Below are 18564 nucleotides of genomic sequence, written 5' to 3' on the forward strand. Positions count from 1 at the left end.
TTATTAGCACCCCTGGTTAAGATGTGTTTTTTTAGCTTCTAATATTTTTTTTCCTAAATAATATGGAACCTTAATGGAAAAAAAGAGAAAAATCCAACCTTCAACACAAGTGCATTTATTCAGTGGGGAAATAAATCCCATATAAAGAATTAATTTATTCGATATCAAATAATGTGTGTCACAATTATTAGCACGCCTGGTGTTAATACTTTGTACAACTCCCTTTTGCCAACAAAACAGCACCTGATCTTCTCCTATAATGTTTCACAAGATGGGAAAAGACAGAAAGAGGGATCTTCAGCCATTTCTCTGTGCAGAATCTTTCTAAATCATCCAGAGACCTGGGTCCTCTCCTCTTAAGCTCACCCCACAGGTTTTCAATGGAGTTGAGGTCTGGGGACTGTGATGGCCATGGGAGGAGCTTGATTTTGTGCCTGGTGAACCATTTCTGTATAGATTTGGCCATATGTTTAGGGTCATTGTCTTGCTGAAAGACCCAGTGATGACCCATCTTCAGCTTTCGGGCAGAGGGCAACCGATTTTGATTTAAAATGTCCTGGTATTTCAAAGGATTCATGATGCCATGCACCCTAACAAGGTTCCCAGGGCCTTTGGGAGCGAAACAGCCCCCACAGGATCACTGAGCCACCCCCGTACTTCACAGTGGGTGTGAGGTGCTTTTCAGCATGCGCATCTTTCGTGGCACGCCAGACCCACTGAGTGTTTGTTGCAAAAAAGCTCAATCTTGGTCTCATCTGACCAAACCACACGGTCCCAGTTGAAGCCCCAATACCGCTTGGTGAACTCCAGACGTTTGCGTTTATGATTTGAGTGAGGAAAGGTTTTCTCCGTGCATGCCTCCCGAACAGCTTGTTGGCGTGTCGAGAGCGCCTGATGGTTGATTTGGAGACTTTGTGACCCCAGGATTTGTTGTAATTCTGTAACAGTGAGCTTTGGAGATCTTTTGATTTCTCTTACCATCCTCCTCACTGTGCGTGGTGGAAAAATAAACATTGGTCCTCATCCAGGCTTGTTTACCACTGTTCCAGTTGTTTTGAACTTCTTAATTATTCCTCTCACAGTGAATATGGGCAGCTGCAGTTGCCTCACTTGTTTGCTGTGTTCCTTTGTCTTTCCCATGTTTAAGAGTGGATAAGAGAAGTGACCTCTGTGTAATGTTGTATTTATACCCCGGGGAAACAGGAAGTGATGAATTACTCAATAAATGTTCCTCCATACTCAGGTATAGATTGTAAACTACTGTAGAAATGACAGAAATGCTTCAATTATATTTATTTCCTGGGAATTGTTAATTGTGGAGCAGGTGATTTAATGAAAAATAATTTTTTAGTCAGGGATTTTTTTCATTTTCTTACAATTCATTTGAGTTATAGGTTACATTTTCCTAAAATTTTTAGTGTGACAGTATTCTTCTGCAATAAACACTGAATTTATTTTAAGGCTTTTAACACATCATCCGGGGGTGCCAATAATTATGGAGGGCACTGTATTTGAAGTCATCCACCCTCGCTATCTCTTCTCCCTGGAGCTTCACTCCTCCTCTGCCCCTCACATTCATGCACATATATTCTGTTTTACTTGGCAAATCTTCATTCCTCTCCTTTCCAGTGTGTGCCTTTCTAATGGTTCCTGCGCCTGCTCCCTGCTTTCACTGTCGTTCACAGTATCATCTGCAAACATCATGGTCCAAGGGGATTAACCGCAAAATACAGGAAATCCTCCAAGGAAAGAGATAAGCAAAGAAGAAGTGGGCCATAGAAAAGACTGAGGAGAGGTGGAAGGAATATGTTGAAATGCGACATAGGGCAAAGTTAGAGGTGGCAAAGGCTAAACAAGAGTCATATGATGACATGTATACCAGGTTGGCGATAAAGAAGGAGAAAATGATCTCAACAGGTTGGCCAGACAGAAGAATAGAGATGGGAAGGATGTGCAGCAGGTAAAGGTGATTCAGGACAGCAATGGAAATATGTTGACTGGTGCCAGTAGTGTGCTAAGTAGATGGAAAGAGTACTTTGAGAAGTTAATGAATCAAGAGAATGGGAGAGAAGGTAGAGTTGAAGAGGCAAGGGTGAATGACCAGGGAGTGGCAATGATTAGTAAGAGTGAAGTTGGAAAGGCACTGAACAGAATGAAAAATGGAAAGACAGTTGGTCCTGATGACATATCAGTGGAGGTATTGAAGCAGTTTGGAGAGGTGGCTGTGGAGTTTTTGACCAACATATTCAATAGAATACTTGCAGGAGAGAAGATGCCAGAAGTATGGCGGCAAAGTGTGCTAGTCCCCATTTTTAAGAACAAAGGTAATGTTCAAAGCTGTGGAAACTATAGAGGAATAAAGATGATGAGCCACACAATGAAGTTATGGGAAAGAGTAGTGTTGGCTTTATTCAGGACAGTATCTGTATCTGCGAGCAACAGTATGGTTTCATGCCTAGAAAGATTACCGCAGATGTATTATTTGCCTTGAGGATGCTCGTGGAAATGTACAGAGAAGGTCCGAAGGAGCTACATTGTCTTTGTAGACCTAGAGAAAGCCTATGACCACAATCCTCAAATGGCAAACTCCACATTGAGTTTAAAAAAAAAAAAACCACCTTAAGGACATCAAGATGGCGAAACATAAGATTCTCAGACCAAGAAAGAACTCTTTGACCTGAACTCTAAGTGGAATGTGTGGCGAAAACCAGGCCTTGGACATCACGTCTGCAAGAGAGTCCCAACAGTGAAGCAACATGCTGGGGAGGTCTTTTTCAGACTCAGGTATTGGACGACTGGTTCCAATTGAAGGATTGATGAATGCGGCCAAGTACACGGATATCCTAGTCTAGTGGTCGGGAATCTTTTCGACTGAGAGAGCCATAAATGCCAAATATTTTAAAATGTAATTTCAAAAGAGCCATACAGTATTTCAAAAACTAAGTGCAGGTGTATTTGCGCATTTATGTAAGACCAACACTTTTAGAGTAAAATTAGTCTCTGAATTCTTTGAATAACATTGTTCTGCTGTTGCTAACCAATGATGACAAAAGTACTTACCATTAATGCAACCTCTGGTACTGCACGGTTTTGCTGATGGGTTTGTAGTTTTTTCATACGTCATTAGATTAAGCGTCATCCAGGCGTTAATCATGAACGGAATTCAATTTGTTTTGTCATCATGATGGTTGGGTGGTGAACAGTTCTCATCGAAAAAGGCATGTCTTTTATATTTTTGATAATCTTGTTCTTATGTGAAGTTGTCAAAAATGTTTACTGGCAGCATCAAGTACGAATGCTTTGGCATACTCCCAATCTCTGAATTTAGACACAGCAGAACCGTCTCTCTCCACAAAGGCTGTCCATTTTTGTTGAAAACCTCAGTCTTCCTCGGCTTTCTTTCTTTGAGCGACCTTTGTTGAAATTGTTTCCATAATTAGTTGTTGCGACCCAATCGGCGTTCGACCCTTCTGCACCTGCAAACGACTGACTATGGCAACCCCACTTGGCCAAACTGTCTCTGCATAATTTGTGTTGCCTGCACGACAGAAATCAATCAACTTTCACCGTCCAAACTGGCACAACTCGAGAGGATCTGAAAGGAGGAATGACAGAGGATCCCCAAATTGAGGTGTGAAAAACTCGACATCATTCCTTAAAATACTCATGGCTGTTTTAGCTTAAAAGGGTGCTTCTACAAAATGCTGAGGAAAAGCTCCAAATAATTATGGCCGGTTGCTATTTCAGTTTTTATATTTTCATATAAAAATTTCTGCAAAAATTTCTACAATCCAGTGATTTCTATCAATATCGGGTGCTCTTTGTACAGTAATGGAAAAAAACTTAACCTAACTGAGGAAACAAATTGTTGCAATATAACAGTGAAATCTTTGGGCTATGAATATTTTCCGTACCTACTATATATTGTGATCTTGTTCAACCAAAAAATTGATGCATTTGTAAGAAGACAACGCGTATTTAAATGAACTGTGTTGAGCAATAGTCCAGGCACGAAGTTAAAATTTGATGCCCATCATACTGTTGAGTCATTCGTAGACTCTAAATTAATCCGTTCCAGAAGTCATTTTGTAACTTTAATTTTTCGTAAGTAGAGACATTTTAAATGTAAATAGCCTTCCATTCATTCCAAGCCCCCGGAACTCCCACCACTGCTGCCAAAAATAAGCTTTCAATGTGTACATAATAAAAATAATTTTTCAAAAATCGTTCATTTACCTTTGAAATTAAGCATTCAAGGTGTACATTATAAATAATAAAAAATGTTCATTTACCTTTGGCGTTGAGCAACGATGCAAAGAGAAGGGTGAGTGACAAGGCATGGTGGGAGACGGAGGAGGCACACACACAACTTAATTCCACTAAAATTAATAAATTCCACAAACTACGGATTCAAAACAAACATTCAAATTAACTTTATTCTACTTTCAATGTTTCGTGACGTACCAATCCAAGGATGTTTGCCTTTGACTGCTTTTAATAATCTTGCGGAAATGTGCAAGGCAAACGTCATCAAAGTGAGCGATAGCCTGACTAGTTATCACATTTTCCGGATAAATCTTTTAAATAAATTCATAAATGTCATGGAATTTCAACATTTCTTTTATTCTGGCTGATGGAATCGGAGCTGCTTTCTCCTCTATGCCATCCTTATTAAACTGCTCCTGCATTGGTGTGTGTTGAATTGCCTCCAGCTCCTTCAGCTCCTCCGTTGAAAGATCCTCGTGGTGCTTCTGAAACAACTCATCAATGTCCATCTCATCTTCCTCAAGCCCCATGGTCAATGCCAGTGAAACAATTTCCTCAACTTCAGGTTCAACCTCCACTTCGATCCTCTCAAAATCCCGTGGAGCAACAGCATGAGGCCACATGCATGCAGGCATTTTTCATATTTTTCGACGATTTCTTGTTTTGTTTTGATGGACAAAACAACTCTCATTGTCTTGTTATTGGCACTGACCATCAATTTCTTGGGGCCTATGGTGAAAAAATGTGAATGATTTTGGGAAGAGGTTGTGCAGTACAAGTGTTCGCTAACGTATGACACTGGATTCGGTGATGAAGCTACACGAAGTTCATCACGGGTAAAGATTGATGTCCCTCCTAGCCAATGGAGTGATGTGATGCCAGGAAGATGCCATGTGATGCCCAATGGGAGACCAGCTTTATCGCACAACTTTCAAACCGAGATACAGTAGTGGAATTTTCGGTGAAGTCCAGTGCCATTTTTTCCCTTTTCTATCCTGAGTTTCCATTGTAACTAGAGACAAGATTTTTCCGAGGTTTTTCATAACCGGAATTTTTCGTTGGTAGAGACGTCTGTAAGTAGAGGTATGACTGTATATTCCCAACGATACTCATATGTTTTTATTTACACCGACTTTATTATTTGCATTAGCATTTCTGTTTGAGTGCATTAGTTCATGCAAAATTTGTTGTTGTGTCCACCAGACGTTTGTCCCTTCACTAAATCTGTGGCTCACCCCCTGCTCCCAAATGTAATCTGTTGCATCCATTCGTTTGTCACATTTTGAAGTGACGGTAAATCCAAGCATATTATAGTTCCCCTCTTCTCATTAATAATTACCATAAAAAAATAAGCTTGTAACAATCTTGGCTGCTACCTTTTTTATTTTCGATGAGTTACTGGCAAATTAATTCAAAACTCAGAACAATCAGTTACAAGCCATTATTTGGGACCTCATACTGTCACTGCGTCACTCAGAAATTACTTCATATAACACAAATTTATTCTCATAACTCGTCATAATTACTTCACTCTTTGTTACTGTCTTTCCTCTTTTTAGTGGAGAATGTCCAACTAAGTTTGGTACTACAGACTGAGAACAAAGACTCAGTTGTAGTGGGAGTTGAGCTCAACATCTGTCTGGATGGCATGGTTGTTGACCTGGGCTCACTGCCCAATGGTTGCACAGCAGCAGACGGTGAGTACCACATTTTCATTACACAAAAGCATTTACAAGCAAAATCAGCTCTATCTATTTTCTCAGCGATAATTTGCACAAAATCATCTGAATACTGTATAGTAGATATTAAAATGAACCGTAATTTCTGGACAACAAGCCACTTCTTTTTTCAGGTTCCGTGAACCATATTAACGATGTGGCTAAAATAGATATTTTTTGCCATCTCTCTCTCTCTTCTCTCTCTCTCTCTCTCCTCTCTCTTCTCTCTCTCTCTCTCATCTCTCTCTCTCTCTCTCTCTCTCTCTCTCTCTCTCTCTCTCTCTCTCTCTGTCTCTCTCTCTCTCTCTCTCTCTATATATATATATATATATATGAAGAGTTTGTTTTCAAAATGAGACATTTTTTTCATTTTGAGAAAAGGGCTTGGTATTGAAGTGAAAACAAACTCAATTTATGTTTCTAACTATTGGGGGATGGAAAGAGATGCTAAAAAGTAACTAAACACCATACTACAAAAAAATATTGGCTTTAATATTCACCGAGTTTTTTTGATGACAAATTTATTTTTTTCTCCAAAATGAGACATATCCAAACATTATATTCTTGGCAAAGTGAGACATATCAAAATTTCGACTTAAACCTTCAGGAGCAGCTGTATTTTTTTTAAAAAAATCAGTTGCTTTTGATAGGCAATCATGAAAACTATTTGCCTTTCAACATTTCAAGCATTTTAAAATAATATTTAAGACCATGACCACCACATTTAGAGAGTGAGGTATCAGAAATAAGGGTCAGTCACCAGTCACAATTTTCACAATTAGCTCACTAATGTCAGATGTTGAAAAAGGAGATGAAAAAATGGGAATTTCTTTTAAAAAGGTGTTTTTCAGTTATTTAGAAACTGTGTTTGTTCAGTATGAGGTCTTGGAAAGGCTGAGTTTACATCATTGTAATTTTATGTATCTGTATGCAATTCTGCAATCCGACATCTGTAGGCATTGTGTCACTCAGTTGATTAATTTTGTTTATAAGTTGATGTGAGATCATTAAGAAAGTAAACTGCTTCAAACCAGTCTACCAAGGTTAATATGGGTTGCGAGGGATACCAGCAGAAAAAAAATAGGTAGTCTATCTCATACACACATCTCCAAAATGAAATCAGTTTCAAACTCACAAATTCACTGTTTGAAATCTGACTCATTGAGTCTGCTTTCTTTTGATTTTATTTATAGCTGTCGCTGTCGGGGGAAAGAACACTGCAGAATAGGATATAGGTCTGTCGTAATAATAACAGTATGGATGATGATGTGGAAGATACCAGAACTTCCCTCTAGACGAATTCTGATTTGGATGCTGCTTGGTTCAGCAGCGCACGCTGATTGAACGAAATTATGTCGCATTTTGCTCTAAATAAGATCTCGATATGTCGCATTTTGAAATAAAACCCGATCTTCCTTGGCTGATATAGAACGATATGTCGCACTTGGAACTAAAATCAGAGTATCCCGATAACTACCATTCGGAGCTGGATAATTTTGGCGCGAGTTTCGTAAATCTGAAAAAAAATGCCTGTCGCGTTTTGAAAACAAACTCTTCATATATACACAGACATTTGAACCAAAATGGCGCCTACCATTGTGGCAGCCTTCGGCATGCTCTCCTTGGTTTTGTTTGTGTGTTTTTCGAGCGTCTCAGAACTCAAGTACACGAGAGGACTTGCTAACCATCAGAGAGTCTTCCTTGGAGTTTTTTGACAACCCTCGCGAATTCCCTAAATCTTTTTCCGGAGTTACTCGTCGGCGCACACCTCACGGATTGGTGACTGAACAGAAAAGGGGACATTGACTGGCGCTCTCATCGATTCATCTCGCGAACCTACACTCCTTAGCTGACAAAGTCGGTGAACTTCTGCTTCTGATGAAGACCTGCAAAGACTTTGGACTTTCTGCCGCCCTGTGCTTCACTGAGTCTTGGCTTTGTCGACACATCCTCAACGGTGCCTAACCGGGCTTTCATCTTTATCTTGCAGACCGCGTCTCGGAGCAAACACTGAAATCGAAAGGTGGTGGAATAGGCTTTTATATCACTTACAAACTTAACCATGAACTCCCAAAATATACGCAGCACGTGAAATGTCAAACGAGGGCAAATATCACTCTAGACCAATGTTATTCATTTCATTAAGAATGCATGTTGTGCAATCCCCCAGCACCCATTGGCTCCTCTGATCACTGCTTTCTGTACTTAATACCTACATTCAGGCAAGCACTTAAATGTGCAAAGCCTTTAAAATCAGTTAAAAACTAGACCACTGAGGCAAAATTAGAACTTCAACTGCACAGATTGGAGTGTCTCTGAAAATTCAGCAAGCAGTCTAGATGAATTCACGGATATTGTTACTGCGTATGTCAGTTTCTATGAGGAGGTATGTGTTCCAACAAAAACATTTCCCACTTCGATAACAACAAGCTGTGGTTTTCAGCCAGACTTAGGCACCTGCGCCAGGCTAAAGAGATTTCATATTGTAGTCTAGGACAGGGCCCTCTACAATCGCACTACACACCATCTGACTAAAGAAATTAACATTGCAAAGAGGGACGGTGAAGCTAAATTCGAAAAACATCTTTGTGCTAATGACTCCAAATCAGTTTGGCAAGCATTACAATCGCTTACTAAATACAAGCGACATTCTCCCCCAGTAGAAAACAAGAGCCCCAGCAACGACCAAACCACAGCCGACGTCCATCCACGCCTCACCGGCGAACGAACCTCTGCAGACTATCGCTCGCACCGCACCAACAACCAAGCCACAGTGGACTCTCGCTTCCACCTTGGTGCCAACCGAGCCAGAGCGGACTGGTGGCCACACCACACTGGCAGCAGAACCATAGCAGATTTTTGTTCAGTCCGTGCAGATGACCAAACCACAGCGGAATTCCGCTTCCGCTCCAGTGACGAAGTGTTTGCAGCCCTTGAGGTCCAGCGGGATGAGGTCTATGATGCCTTCTTCCACCATATGCAGGAGCAATTGGAGCGGATGAGTGCTGAAGTTGCGGTCCTCATGGACCGGCTTCAGCATGAATTAGAGAACCGGCCAAGTCCCCTTGTTTTTCTCCGGTGACAGATTCACAACCAATGCTTGTCCATGCATCGGTGGGGACTGAGCCGCTGCCAACCCATGTCTATGCCTCACTGACAACCGAGCCACAGCCGACCCATGTTCACGCCTTGGTGGCGACCAACCCGCAGACGACCCACGGCTGCGCCTTGGAGGTGACCGAGCCACGCCTGATCCACGTCACATCAGCGACTCCTCCACGGGCACCTGATGACCATGACTTGACGACGACCGATTCTCAGCCACCTCCTACTCCTGTTTTGGTGGCGACCGATCCCCGGCCGCTTTCTGCACCTGTTTCGGTGGTGACTGTTCCTCGCCTGCCTGACAACCACGTCTCAACGGCGACCGATGCATGGCTGCCTGATGACCACAACTCGATAGCGACCGATTCTTGGACGTTTTCCACTCCTGTTTCAGTGGCAACCGATCCTCGGTCACCTGACGACCACGCCTCGATGGTGACCCATCCATGGCTGCCTGATGACCACGCCTCGACGGCAACCGATCCACGACCACCTGGTGACCATGCAAATGTTGTGTACAGCATCCACTTGTCACAGTGTATGTGTGCCTCCTTAGTCTTGTTACGTATTGTTCTAGTGTCAAGTGATGCCTCATAGTCATTGGCCCTTGCTTCATGTTTTTGTTTCTTGCCTCAAGCCTAGCGTTTTTGTGTCTCTGCCTGTTTTGGATTGTTTATTGGTATTCAACCTTTGGAATAAAATCATGCTTAATATCATGCCCTCGTCTCGGAGTCCTGCATTTGGGTCCGCCCCCATGCCGCTTGCTCATGACAGACTTACATTGAAATTCCGGAACTCATTCGTAAATCAAGGACTTCCTGTATTCACAAATACAACACCATGAACCATTTACAATTGTCACATTCGGAACTGAACTGGGAACTAAAAGATCTGCAGTCGAACTGTGAGTGTGTGCATCTGTGCGTGTGTCTACAATGAATAAAACAGGTGCTTTTGTACAATTACACACATGCACTACACTAAGTTGTCCGCAGGCAGACGCAGCCTTTTCTTTGTTGTCTCAACTGTTCGTTGATGGGTTTCAATGGTTTCAGTTTGTTTTGTTTCACATCAAGAAGACTTGGTGGGTCACTTTTATAAGGTGGCCAAATTTGTGTGCGTTTCTTTTTTCCCCTTAATCTCTTGAGCGCTCCATGTTGCGTCTGCCACGACCATAAGATTCTGCTCGTGGATGCGTCATCTGTAATTTATAGAAATACGCGAAGACTACAAAATATTGTTCTACTGGGGTGAGGGTCTCTCTCTCTCTCTCCTCTCTCTCTCTCTCTCTCTCTCTCTCTCTCTCTCTCTCTCTATTTCTCTCTCTCTCTCTCTCTCTCTCTCTCTCTCTCACTCACTCACTCACTCACTCACTCACTCACAATCACCAACTTTTTCCAGATAATTATTCAGCGATTGTTCAAGCCATGAAATAGCACACTTCCTCATTTTGGAGGCTTTGGTTTTCTGCTACTGCCAGTACAATCAAACGGTTTCCAATAATCAGATGAATCCAGATTGAGCTCTGACTCACTTGTATTGTTCTCGTCATCGTCAGAAGCGCAAAACGCCGAGTGGGCTTTATAAATCACGCGGCATGGCAGAACTCAAAGCTTGCTAAGTGGTGGTGCGCCTCTTTCTCACTGTGCATTTAAGCATCAGTTTTTTGTATTCATGTAACTTTTGTAAATGCTGATTTCTTCTCAAAACACTCCCTGATTATCACGTGTCAATGTTTTTCCATGTTCTCGACATTTCAATTACCTTTGGGGGGAATAAAATAATGGAAAGGTGCAACACTGCTCCTTCCTTTTCCCCTGAAGTTTTCTTCTGGACTTGCTTCCTGGGCTCTTATCAATTGCACTTCTACCATCTAGTGCCCGTTTTTACTTCCATTAAAATTACTCAGGCCAACTCTTTTGAAGTGTTATGTCAACACTTTATGTTGTCTATGGGGCAAAAACAACATAAAAGATATAAGACAATGTTGTTTTTTTTTTTTTTTTTTGATTGTTGTATGTATTTTTGTATTATACGACAATACCTTAGCTGGCTGGTGAGCACTTTGGTTTCACAGTTCTGAGTACCCTGGTTCTAATCTGGACTTGCCTGCCCGGAATTTGCTGGTTCTCCCCATGCTTGTGTGGATTTTCTGTGGGTAATCCAGTTTCCTCCCACATTCCAAAAACATGTATAGTAGGTTAATTTGCTGGCAACCAGTTTAGGCTCGAGCCCACCTCTTGCCAAAAGTTAACTGACATGGGCTTCAGCACAGAAGCTAAGTGGTACAGAAAGTGAAGAAATGAATGGATTACATTTATTAAGTGAAAAAAAATAAAAAAAACTTTGGAAAAAGTGCCTCCTAGCCCTGTGTGGAAAAAGTAACTACTACTCTTATTAAATCATGAATTATTTGCCACTCATTACACCAAACCCTGATTACCTCATGACCTGTTCAATGATTAACTAATTGAAACAAAATCTCTCCTGACAAAAGAGCTCAAGAAAGCTGAAAAAAGACACAATCCAACTTCCAGAAAAATAAAAAAATATATTGACATCTGTCGGTATGGAAAAGGTTACAAAAGCCATTTCTCAAACTTGAGCGTTCCAGCGAATCATAGGAGAGTCATTATCCTCATATAGAGAACCCGCCACCCTTTTCTGACTGAGCAACATGGTCCAACCCTTACTGGAAACAAATCTGATTTCCATCCGGCAATTTGTACCCAACTCTGACACTGGCGTGCTTCATTCTATTTTCTATTAACAATATAATAACAAACGTATGAATAAATTGTATAGTGTGGGTGTAATGATTCATTTACTATATCAATGGGTGTTTTTATATTCCTGTGACCCAAATAAATCAACCAGTGCTGAAAATACATAGATTTGATTTAAACTTTTTCAAAAGTTAAATCAATCATCATTCAATACTGGCAAATAATGGATTGAGTTAACACACGGCAGACTTGATCCCACATTGGGTATGTGTTGTGTTTCCAAGAAACACATTTATTTATTTATTTTAATTTTCAGTTCGCACACTCCAGTTTGCACTTCTTCTTCATCTTTCTTTCATGCATCCTAATCTATGCTCCACATGTAATAACTCCTTTCTGTTGTGCCCCTTGTGGTTCAACCAAGACATCATTATATGTAGGTATGTAGGGTTTTTTAGCACTTTTATTGCATTTAAGATGTCGGTCTGATTGGTGAATTGCAGATGAGAAGGCGTAGACTGAGAATGGATGCGTGAGTGTAACTTGTCCTGCCATGCATGTTGGGCCTCTTCAATCTCACTTAGTTTCACTAGTTGCTAACATGGGTACACATCAGTGATCAAGCCATCGCTTAGCAGAGATCATGAGGGCAGTTGGGGTTAGAGAGGAAGATGCACTAGATAGGTTTCGCGACCACGAATGGGACAAGCCAAAAAAAAAAAAGACTTTAATTTCCAGACTATAGAGCAAATAAATAGTTAAAAAAATAATACATTGTGATTTCTGGATTTTTCTTTCTAGATTATCTCTCTCACTGTAGTCATGCACCAACGATGAAAATTTCAGACTCCTCCATGATTTCTAAGTGGGAGAACTTGCAATATAGCAAGGTGTTCAAATGCTCATTTTCTTCACTGTAGATTTAGCTTTATGTTTCGGATCATTGTCCTGTTGGAAGATAAATTTCCGTCCCAGTCTCAGGTCTTTTGCAGACTCCAACAGGTTTTCTTCCAGAAAGGTCCTGTATTTGGCTCCATTCATCTTCCCATCAATTTTAACCATCTTCCCTGTCCCTGCTGAAGAAAAGAAGGGCCAAACTATGAGGCTGCCAGCAGGTTTGATAGGATTAGAAATGAGCTCATTAGAGGGGCAGGCAAAGTTGGATGTTCTGGAGACAAGGTTCGAGAGAGCAGACTTCAATGGTTTGGACATGTCCAGAGGCGAGAGAGTGGGTATATTGGTAGAAGGGTGCTGAGGATGGAGCTGCCTCGGAAAAGAGCAAGAGAAAGCTCAAAGAGAAGGTTTATAGATGTTGAGAGGGAAGACATGAGGGCAGTTGGGGTTAGAGAGGAAGATGCAGGAGATAGGCTTAGATGGAAAAAGATAACATTCTGTGGCGACCCCTAACGGGACAAGCCCAAAGGAAAAGAAGAATAATGTAAGAACGATGTGCAAATTATAGAACAGAATAGTTTTGTTGATCAGATGAAAAGGTCCCTTGCGACTGATGTGAGACACCAGCTGACTTCTGCTAACATAGTGAAAAACGATGATATCAGCATAAAAGAGCAGGCTGGGTTGGTATTTTATTGAGTCCCAGACTTAATGTCGACATTTTATCGATTACAAAAATCTTTGCAGTGAGGATTGTTCTGGGCTGTCTGAAATCCGAGATATGTTTACTTTTGTGAATGTATCTGAGCCAAATTGCAGGAAAGACCGTTTGAGTTGACAGTATTTCATGTATTAAAAGAAAAGTTGAACAGCTGTCATTAAGGAGAGGGTGTTTTTGTTGGTGTTTTATTGAAAGGATCGGTGCTGGTCGGCGCTCAGGAGACAAAGACGACACTCAACAAAAGACCAACGTTCCCAAATGCTATTTAGCCTCAATAACTGGCATATTTATTTCGACCAAATGCAAGTTCCCAAAATACAGTTGACATTGCGTGAAATCAATCATATGAGCCCCTTACCTATGCCGAGAAGGTGGAGAGGCGATCACCCAGGTAGAGGTCCGCTTGTCAACCAGCTGGGCGTCCGTACGAAACCCGCAGCAGACTCTACCTGTTTGTACTCTGCATCTCTCTATTATACTTTTCAGTTGCGTGCAAGAGAAAGGGCGGGTGGCCTACCCGTCCCACCTGGCGCCGCAACGATTGTTTCCTGATTTATTATTGACACCTAAGTGTGTCCTTCAGGCTCTGAAAAACATCTTATGCAGCTGTCAAGACATCCCACAACAATGTTCGTCTTTGGTATGCATGCGAACAAGATAGTGAAACGGTCCAGACGTCTTGACCAGAAAAACAAGTGATGCGAAAAACAAGTGAGTGTATGCATGCAAACAAGAAAAACAAGTGAGTGAAAAACAACTTATATAACCATGGTTGCACAATACATTCGGGTATTCAACGGTTATGAGAAGCATCTCTAATTAACACTCCTTTCAGTTGGGAAACACTGGAATATTTGTTGTCATCCAACTTTAAATAGGGGTTTTATATCCAGTCATCTGTTTGTTTGTTAGATGATCATGGAGTTGGATTTAGATGTCTGGAGGATGAAGCAAGCAGAAATATACTCAAAATTAAATGTGATGGCACGGTTTCTGCAACCAGATTAGACTTGGTTTTATATGTCACGTGCTTTTATCACCAGCGCAGTTGATTGATGAATTTACACGTTAGGCTTTACATCATTTCGTAATATTGGAATTAATTTTGTTACACGTAGATGAACTGAGATCATTCTGGCATTTTAATGTTCAATTTTTTGGGGCTTTTTTTTTTTGGCTTTTGCTTTGCATATTAGAGTTTTAAGTTGCCTTTGTGAATGTAGCGTTGAACTGTATTTACTGACGATGGTTTTCTGAAGTGGGTGGCACGGTGGCGCAGCCTCACAGTTCTAAGAACTGGGGTTAAAACTCCGGCTCCACCTGTGTATAGTTTGCATGTTCTCCCCATGCCTGTGTGGGTTTTCTCCGTGCACTCAAGTTTCCTCCCACATCCCAAAAAGAAGCATTTATTGGAAACTCTAAATTGCCCCTAGGTGTGATTGTGAGTGTGACTGTTGTCTCTCTCCATGTGCCCTGCGATTGGCTGGGAACCAGTTCAGGGTGTACCGTGGCTCCTGCCTGATGACAGCTGGGATAGGATCCAGCACTGTCCGGGACCCTTGTGAGGATGGATGGTTTTTTTTTTTTTTGTGTGTGTGTGAAAACTTAAAATTGTTTTGGAGCAATTGGAGAGCCAAGATGAAGTCTTTCCCACCTTAAATCAGTGGTGGGAGGTAGGGAAAAGTCAAGTGGATCAGAATCAGCTTTAATGGCCAAGTGTAGAACAACAAACACGGAATTTGTCTCCGGCTGCCCTCCTGGTACGACATTCAGATCAATCAAAGAACAAACAAACTAACAAGAACAAAGAACACAAAAATTCAATTAATCGGAACTATTCTTGATAAGTTGTGCAAGATGTAGTCTTCTTCTTTTAGAGCAGTTACGAGTGAATCAACGCCCCACAGTTAACCTTATACCGCGTGACCTCACCCATTTGCGGTTCGCAGTTATAGACCAGTGCAATGACAATTTTGCAAAGGGAGCAGTTTAAAGTTTTAGTGTCATCATGAACATTCTAAAATAGATATTGAAATGAAAAATACATATAAGATTATTCACTTCAATGTCTACACCAAAAAATAAATGTGAGCAGAGTCACCCCGGACATCGGCATTGAAAACACGCTGTGGCCCCGACCTAACCCTAACCCGACTGTAGGAGACGCCCCTTCAGACACGGAAGCTCTTTTAGAAAAAAACATCTCACAACCGAGTGAAGTGTCTGGGGCAATATTACCCTATTGTTTCAACCCATATTTAGATGACACGCAGATCATGTGCCAAACCACCTCCCTGCCCTATCCACCTCCGTGCGGCGGTGATAAACGCCCACTTCCGCGGCGGACATGAGCCACCGCAGCGACGAGCCACCGCGGCCGACAAGGCCTGCAGTGGGCTCAGCCTTGCCGACAAAGCCTGCGGCAGCCTCGGCCTTCAGCGGCTCCTGCATGGAAGCCCTCCGATGCGCACATCGACACATTTAGCAACCCTGATTTATGGATTACGGCCCCCCAACTATTGTTTTTTTTTTTTTTGAGCAGCTGTATACACACCAACCTGTCATTTGGAACCCATAAAGCTCTGTCCTTTGCACCTGTGCAATCCATTTTTCATGAAGAAGTGGGTCTATTGCAAACTTATGAAGGGTAAATCCATCCTCCCAAGTGTTCAAGCAATGTCCAGCAATGCAACGAGCTGGCATTTTGGCGAAAATGAAGGAACAATGAGTTACCTTCCCAGAGGTAAAACTAATAGAAACAAACAAGTCCACTTGAGGGCGGTCCTGCTATATACGTCACTTCCTGCTTCTTCTCGAAAACAAATCCCTTGAGAGGATTTTCATGGCGGGAGTTACAAAACGCTCTACACGTCAAAATCATGTTTTGTGGTGAAAAAATGGATGGGTCCATGTCGGCTGGCGTTTTTTCATTAATAACATACTAGAAATCATGCATTTCGTGACAGTGGCACTTTAAAGTGATGAATTGTGCAATAATCTACAGGAAATATTACTAATATTAAAACTGATTGGACCAGCAGGTTAGGAGGTTTGCTGGTGAAGAATTTAATGACTTAATTGCAAGAGTGAAAAAGCTGTTTGAATGCCTGCTAGTTTTGATTTGCATTGATCAGTAGTGCCTACTCGACCGAAGCAGCTGGAAGAGCTGACAGCCAGGATGTAGAGGGTCCAAAAGGATTCTGCCCGCTCTGGTCCTAGTTCGAGTTGCATGCAAGTCTTCAAGGGTGGGTTGAGTGGTGCCGACAATCCGTTCCTTGGTTTTGATCGTCCCTCTTTGCAATATTAATTTCTTTAGTTAACTGGTTTCTAGTGGTATTGTAGAGAGCCCTGTACCCACTAAGATATACAATCTGTTTTGCCTGGTGCAATGTCTCTGCAATCCTGGAAGAACACCTGAAAGATTCCTGCACAGATAACTGCAGTCATGAAGAAGTTATGCTCCCACCAGATACGCCACCAATTGATCCAACCAGAGCACAAGCTGGACATCAGTCCACCCAGGTGGGGTGAAGTAATCCATATTCGACGTAGAGCAGGGGCAGCATCAGCTCCTGGTCCCAATGGGGGTTTCATACAGGCTCTACAAAAACACACCACATGTCCAGCTTCCTCTGGAAGCTGATGAGGGTTGTGTGGCAGAAGAGGGAGATACCAAGTTCCTGGCGTAGAGATGGGGGAATTCCTATCCCAAAGGACAAGTACTCATCAGAGATTGGGCAGTTCCGACAGATCAGCCTTCTAAATGTCGAAGGGAAAATTTTCTTCAGCGTGCTTGCTCATAAACTAGCAGAATACCTGCAAGGAAACAACCTGATTGACACGTCAATCCAGAAAGCAGGAATACCTGACATCTCAATGCATAGAACACACGAGCGTCATCTGGAATCTGACACAGGTTGCCAAAAAAAAGGAAGAGACCTTCATGTCCTGATCCTGGACCGAGCAAACGCCTATGGCTCAGTCCCTCATAATCTTCTGTGGACAGCGGTTGACTATTTCAAGGTTCCAGCAGTGCTTACCACCCTGGTTAGAGCCTACTTCAAGGATATCCAGCTCTGTTACAAAAGCAGGCTACACCACTGCACGGCAGCACCTGGAATTGGTAATTATGGTAGGGTGTACTATGTCCCCGCTGCTATTCACCCTGGCCATGGAGGTCATCCTCCGGCCCTCTCGCTGGGTGGTTGGTTGGCAGCGAATATGACCTGGAGTGAGGCTGCCTCCAGTCAGAGCCTACATGGATTACCTCCCCACACTTACCACAACCAAGGCATGCACTGCACGATTGTTAAAAACGCTCCAGCTCCGAATGGATAATTTTGGCGCGAGTTTCGTAAATCTGAAAAAAGTGCCTATGTCTCATTTTGAAAACAAACTCTTCATTTTTAATGATACATTTTTAATGCCTGTAAGGCGTATGGTTTTGATGTTTGATGGTATCATTTATATTAATCAAGAAAAAGCACTCAATCATTATACTTTTTTTACTTTCCACATTACATTTGGAGAGTTTTCTCTATCATGATTGGCACTGCTGTACCAGAGTGCATGTAGTGTACTTAAGGTTGGAGGAGGAATGAGGTGACCAGTTATGGTCAGGAGAGGGATTTGGTAACGCTGCTCTTTCTCAGGTATATTGTATAGTTTTTGCGAATGAGCTTCTCTTATTTTTACTTAGGAAACATCTGAAAGGTCTGTGTCTGACAGTGATGATAGCCCATCCATAGTTGTCGGCCAATTCTGATTATGTAATAGTCCAGGGACATGAAGACATAGAGGCACTGAGAGAAAGTCTAACGCTGTACGAAAAGACCTCCTCGGCTCAGGTAAATTGGGAAAAGAGTGAAGTATGTTGGCTCGGTAATCCAACAAAGAGGATGGTGTAATTTATCCCATGTGGGTTTAGATGGCGACATAGTGGTCTAAAAATTCTGGGGAATTTTTTCGGTGACGATAAGATGGTTGCTTTGAATTGTGGGGGAGTCCTGGTAAAAATACAGGCTAATACAGACAGTTGTGGAAGATATCTGAAGACCGTAAACAATCCTGTTGTCCCTTTGCTGCGGGACAGACTTCAGGTATTAATAACTCCACCGGGATTGATTCAGGAGCT

At 42.0% G+C, this 18564-nt stretch overlaps 1 protein-coding gene across 18 annotated transcripts in view; it reads left to right on the forward strand.

Annotated features, from left to right (window-relative positions):
* Positions 1-18564, forward strand: part of wwp2 (WW domain containing E3 ubiquitin protein ligase 2) — a 186331-nt gene that overhangs the window by 33327 nt on the left and 134440 nt on the right. For all 18 annotated transcript variants that reach the window (XM_061822301.1, XM_061822305.1, XM_061822304.1 and 15 more), the window contains one exon: positions 5826-5963. In XM_061822301.1, coding sequence (XP_061678285.1) covers positions 5826-5963 — 138 coding nt within the window. The remainder of the gene's footprint in view (positions 1-5825; positions 5964-18564) is intronic.

Source organism: Syngnathoides biaculeatus, chromosome 6 (assembly GCF_019802595.1).
Source record: "Syngnathoides biaculeatus isolate LvHL_M chromosome 6, ASM1980259v1, whole genome shotgun sequence".
NCBI classification, from domain to species: Eukaryota; Metazoa; Chordata; class Actinopteri; order Syngnathiformes; family Syngnathidae; genus Syngnathoides; species Syngnathoides biaculeatus.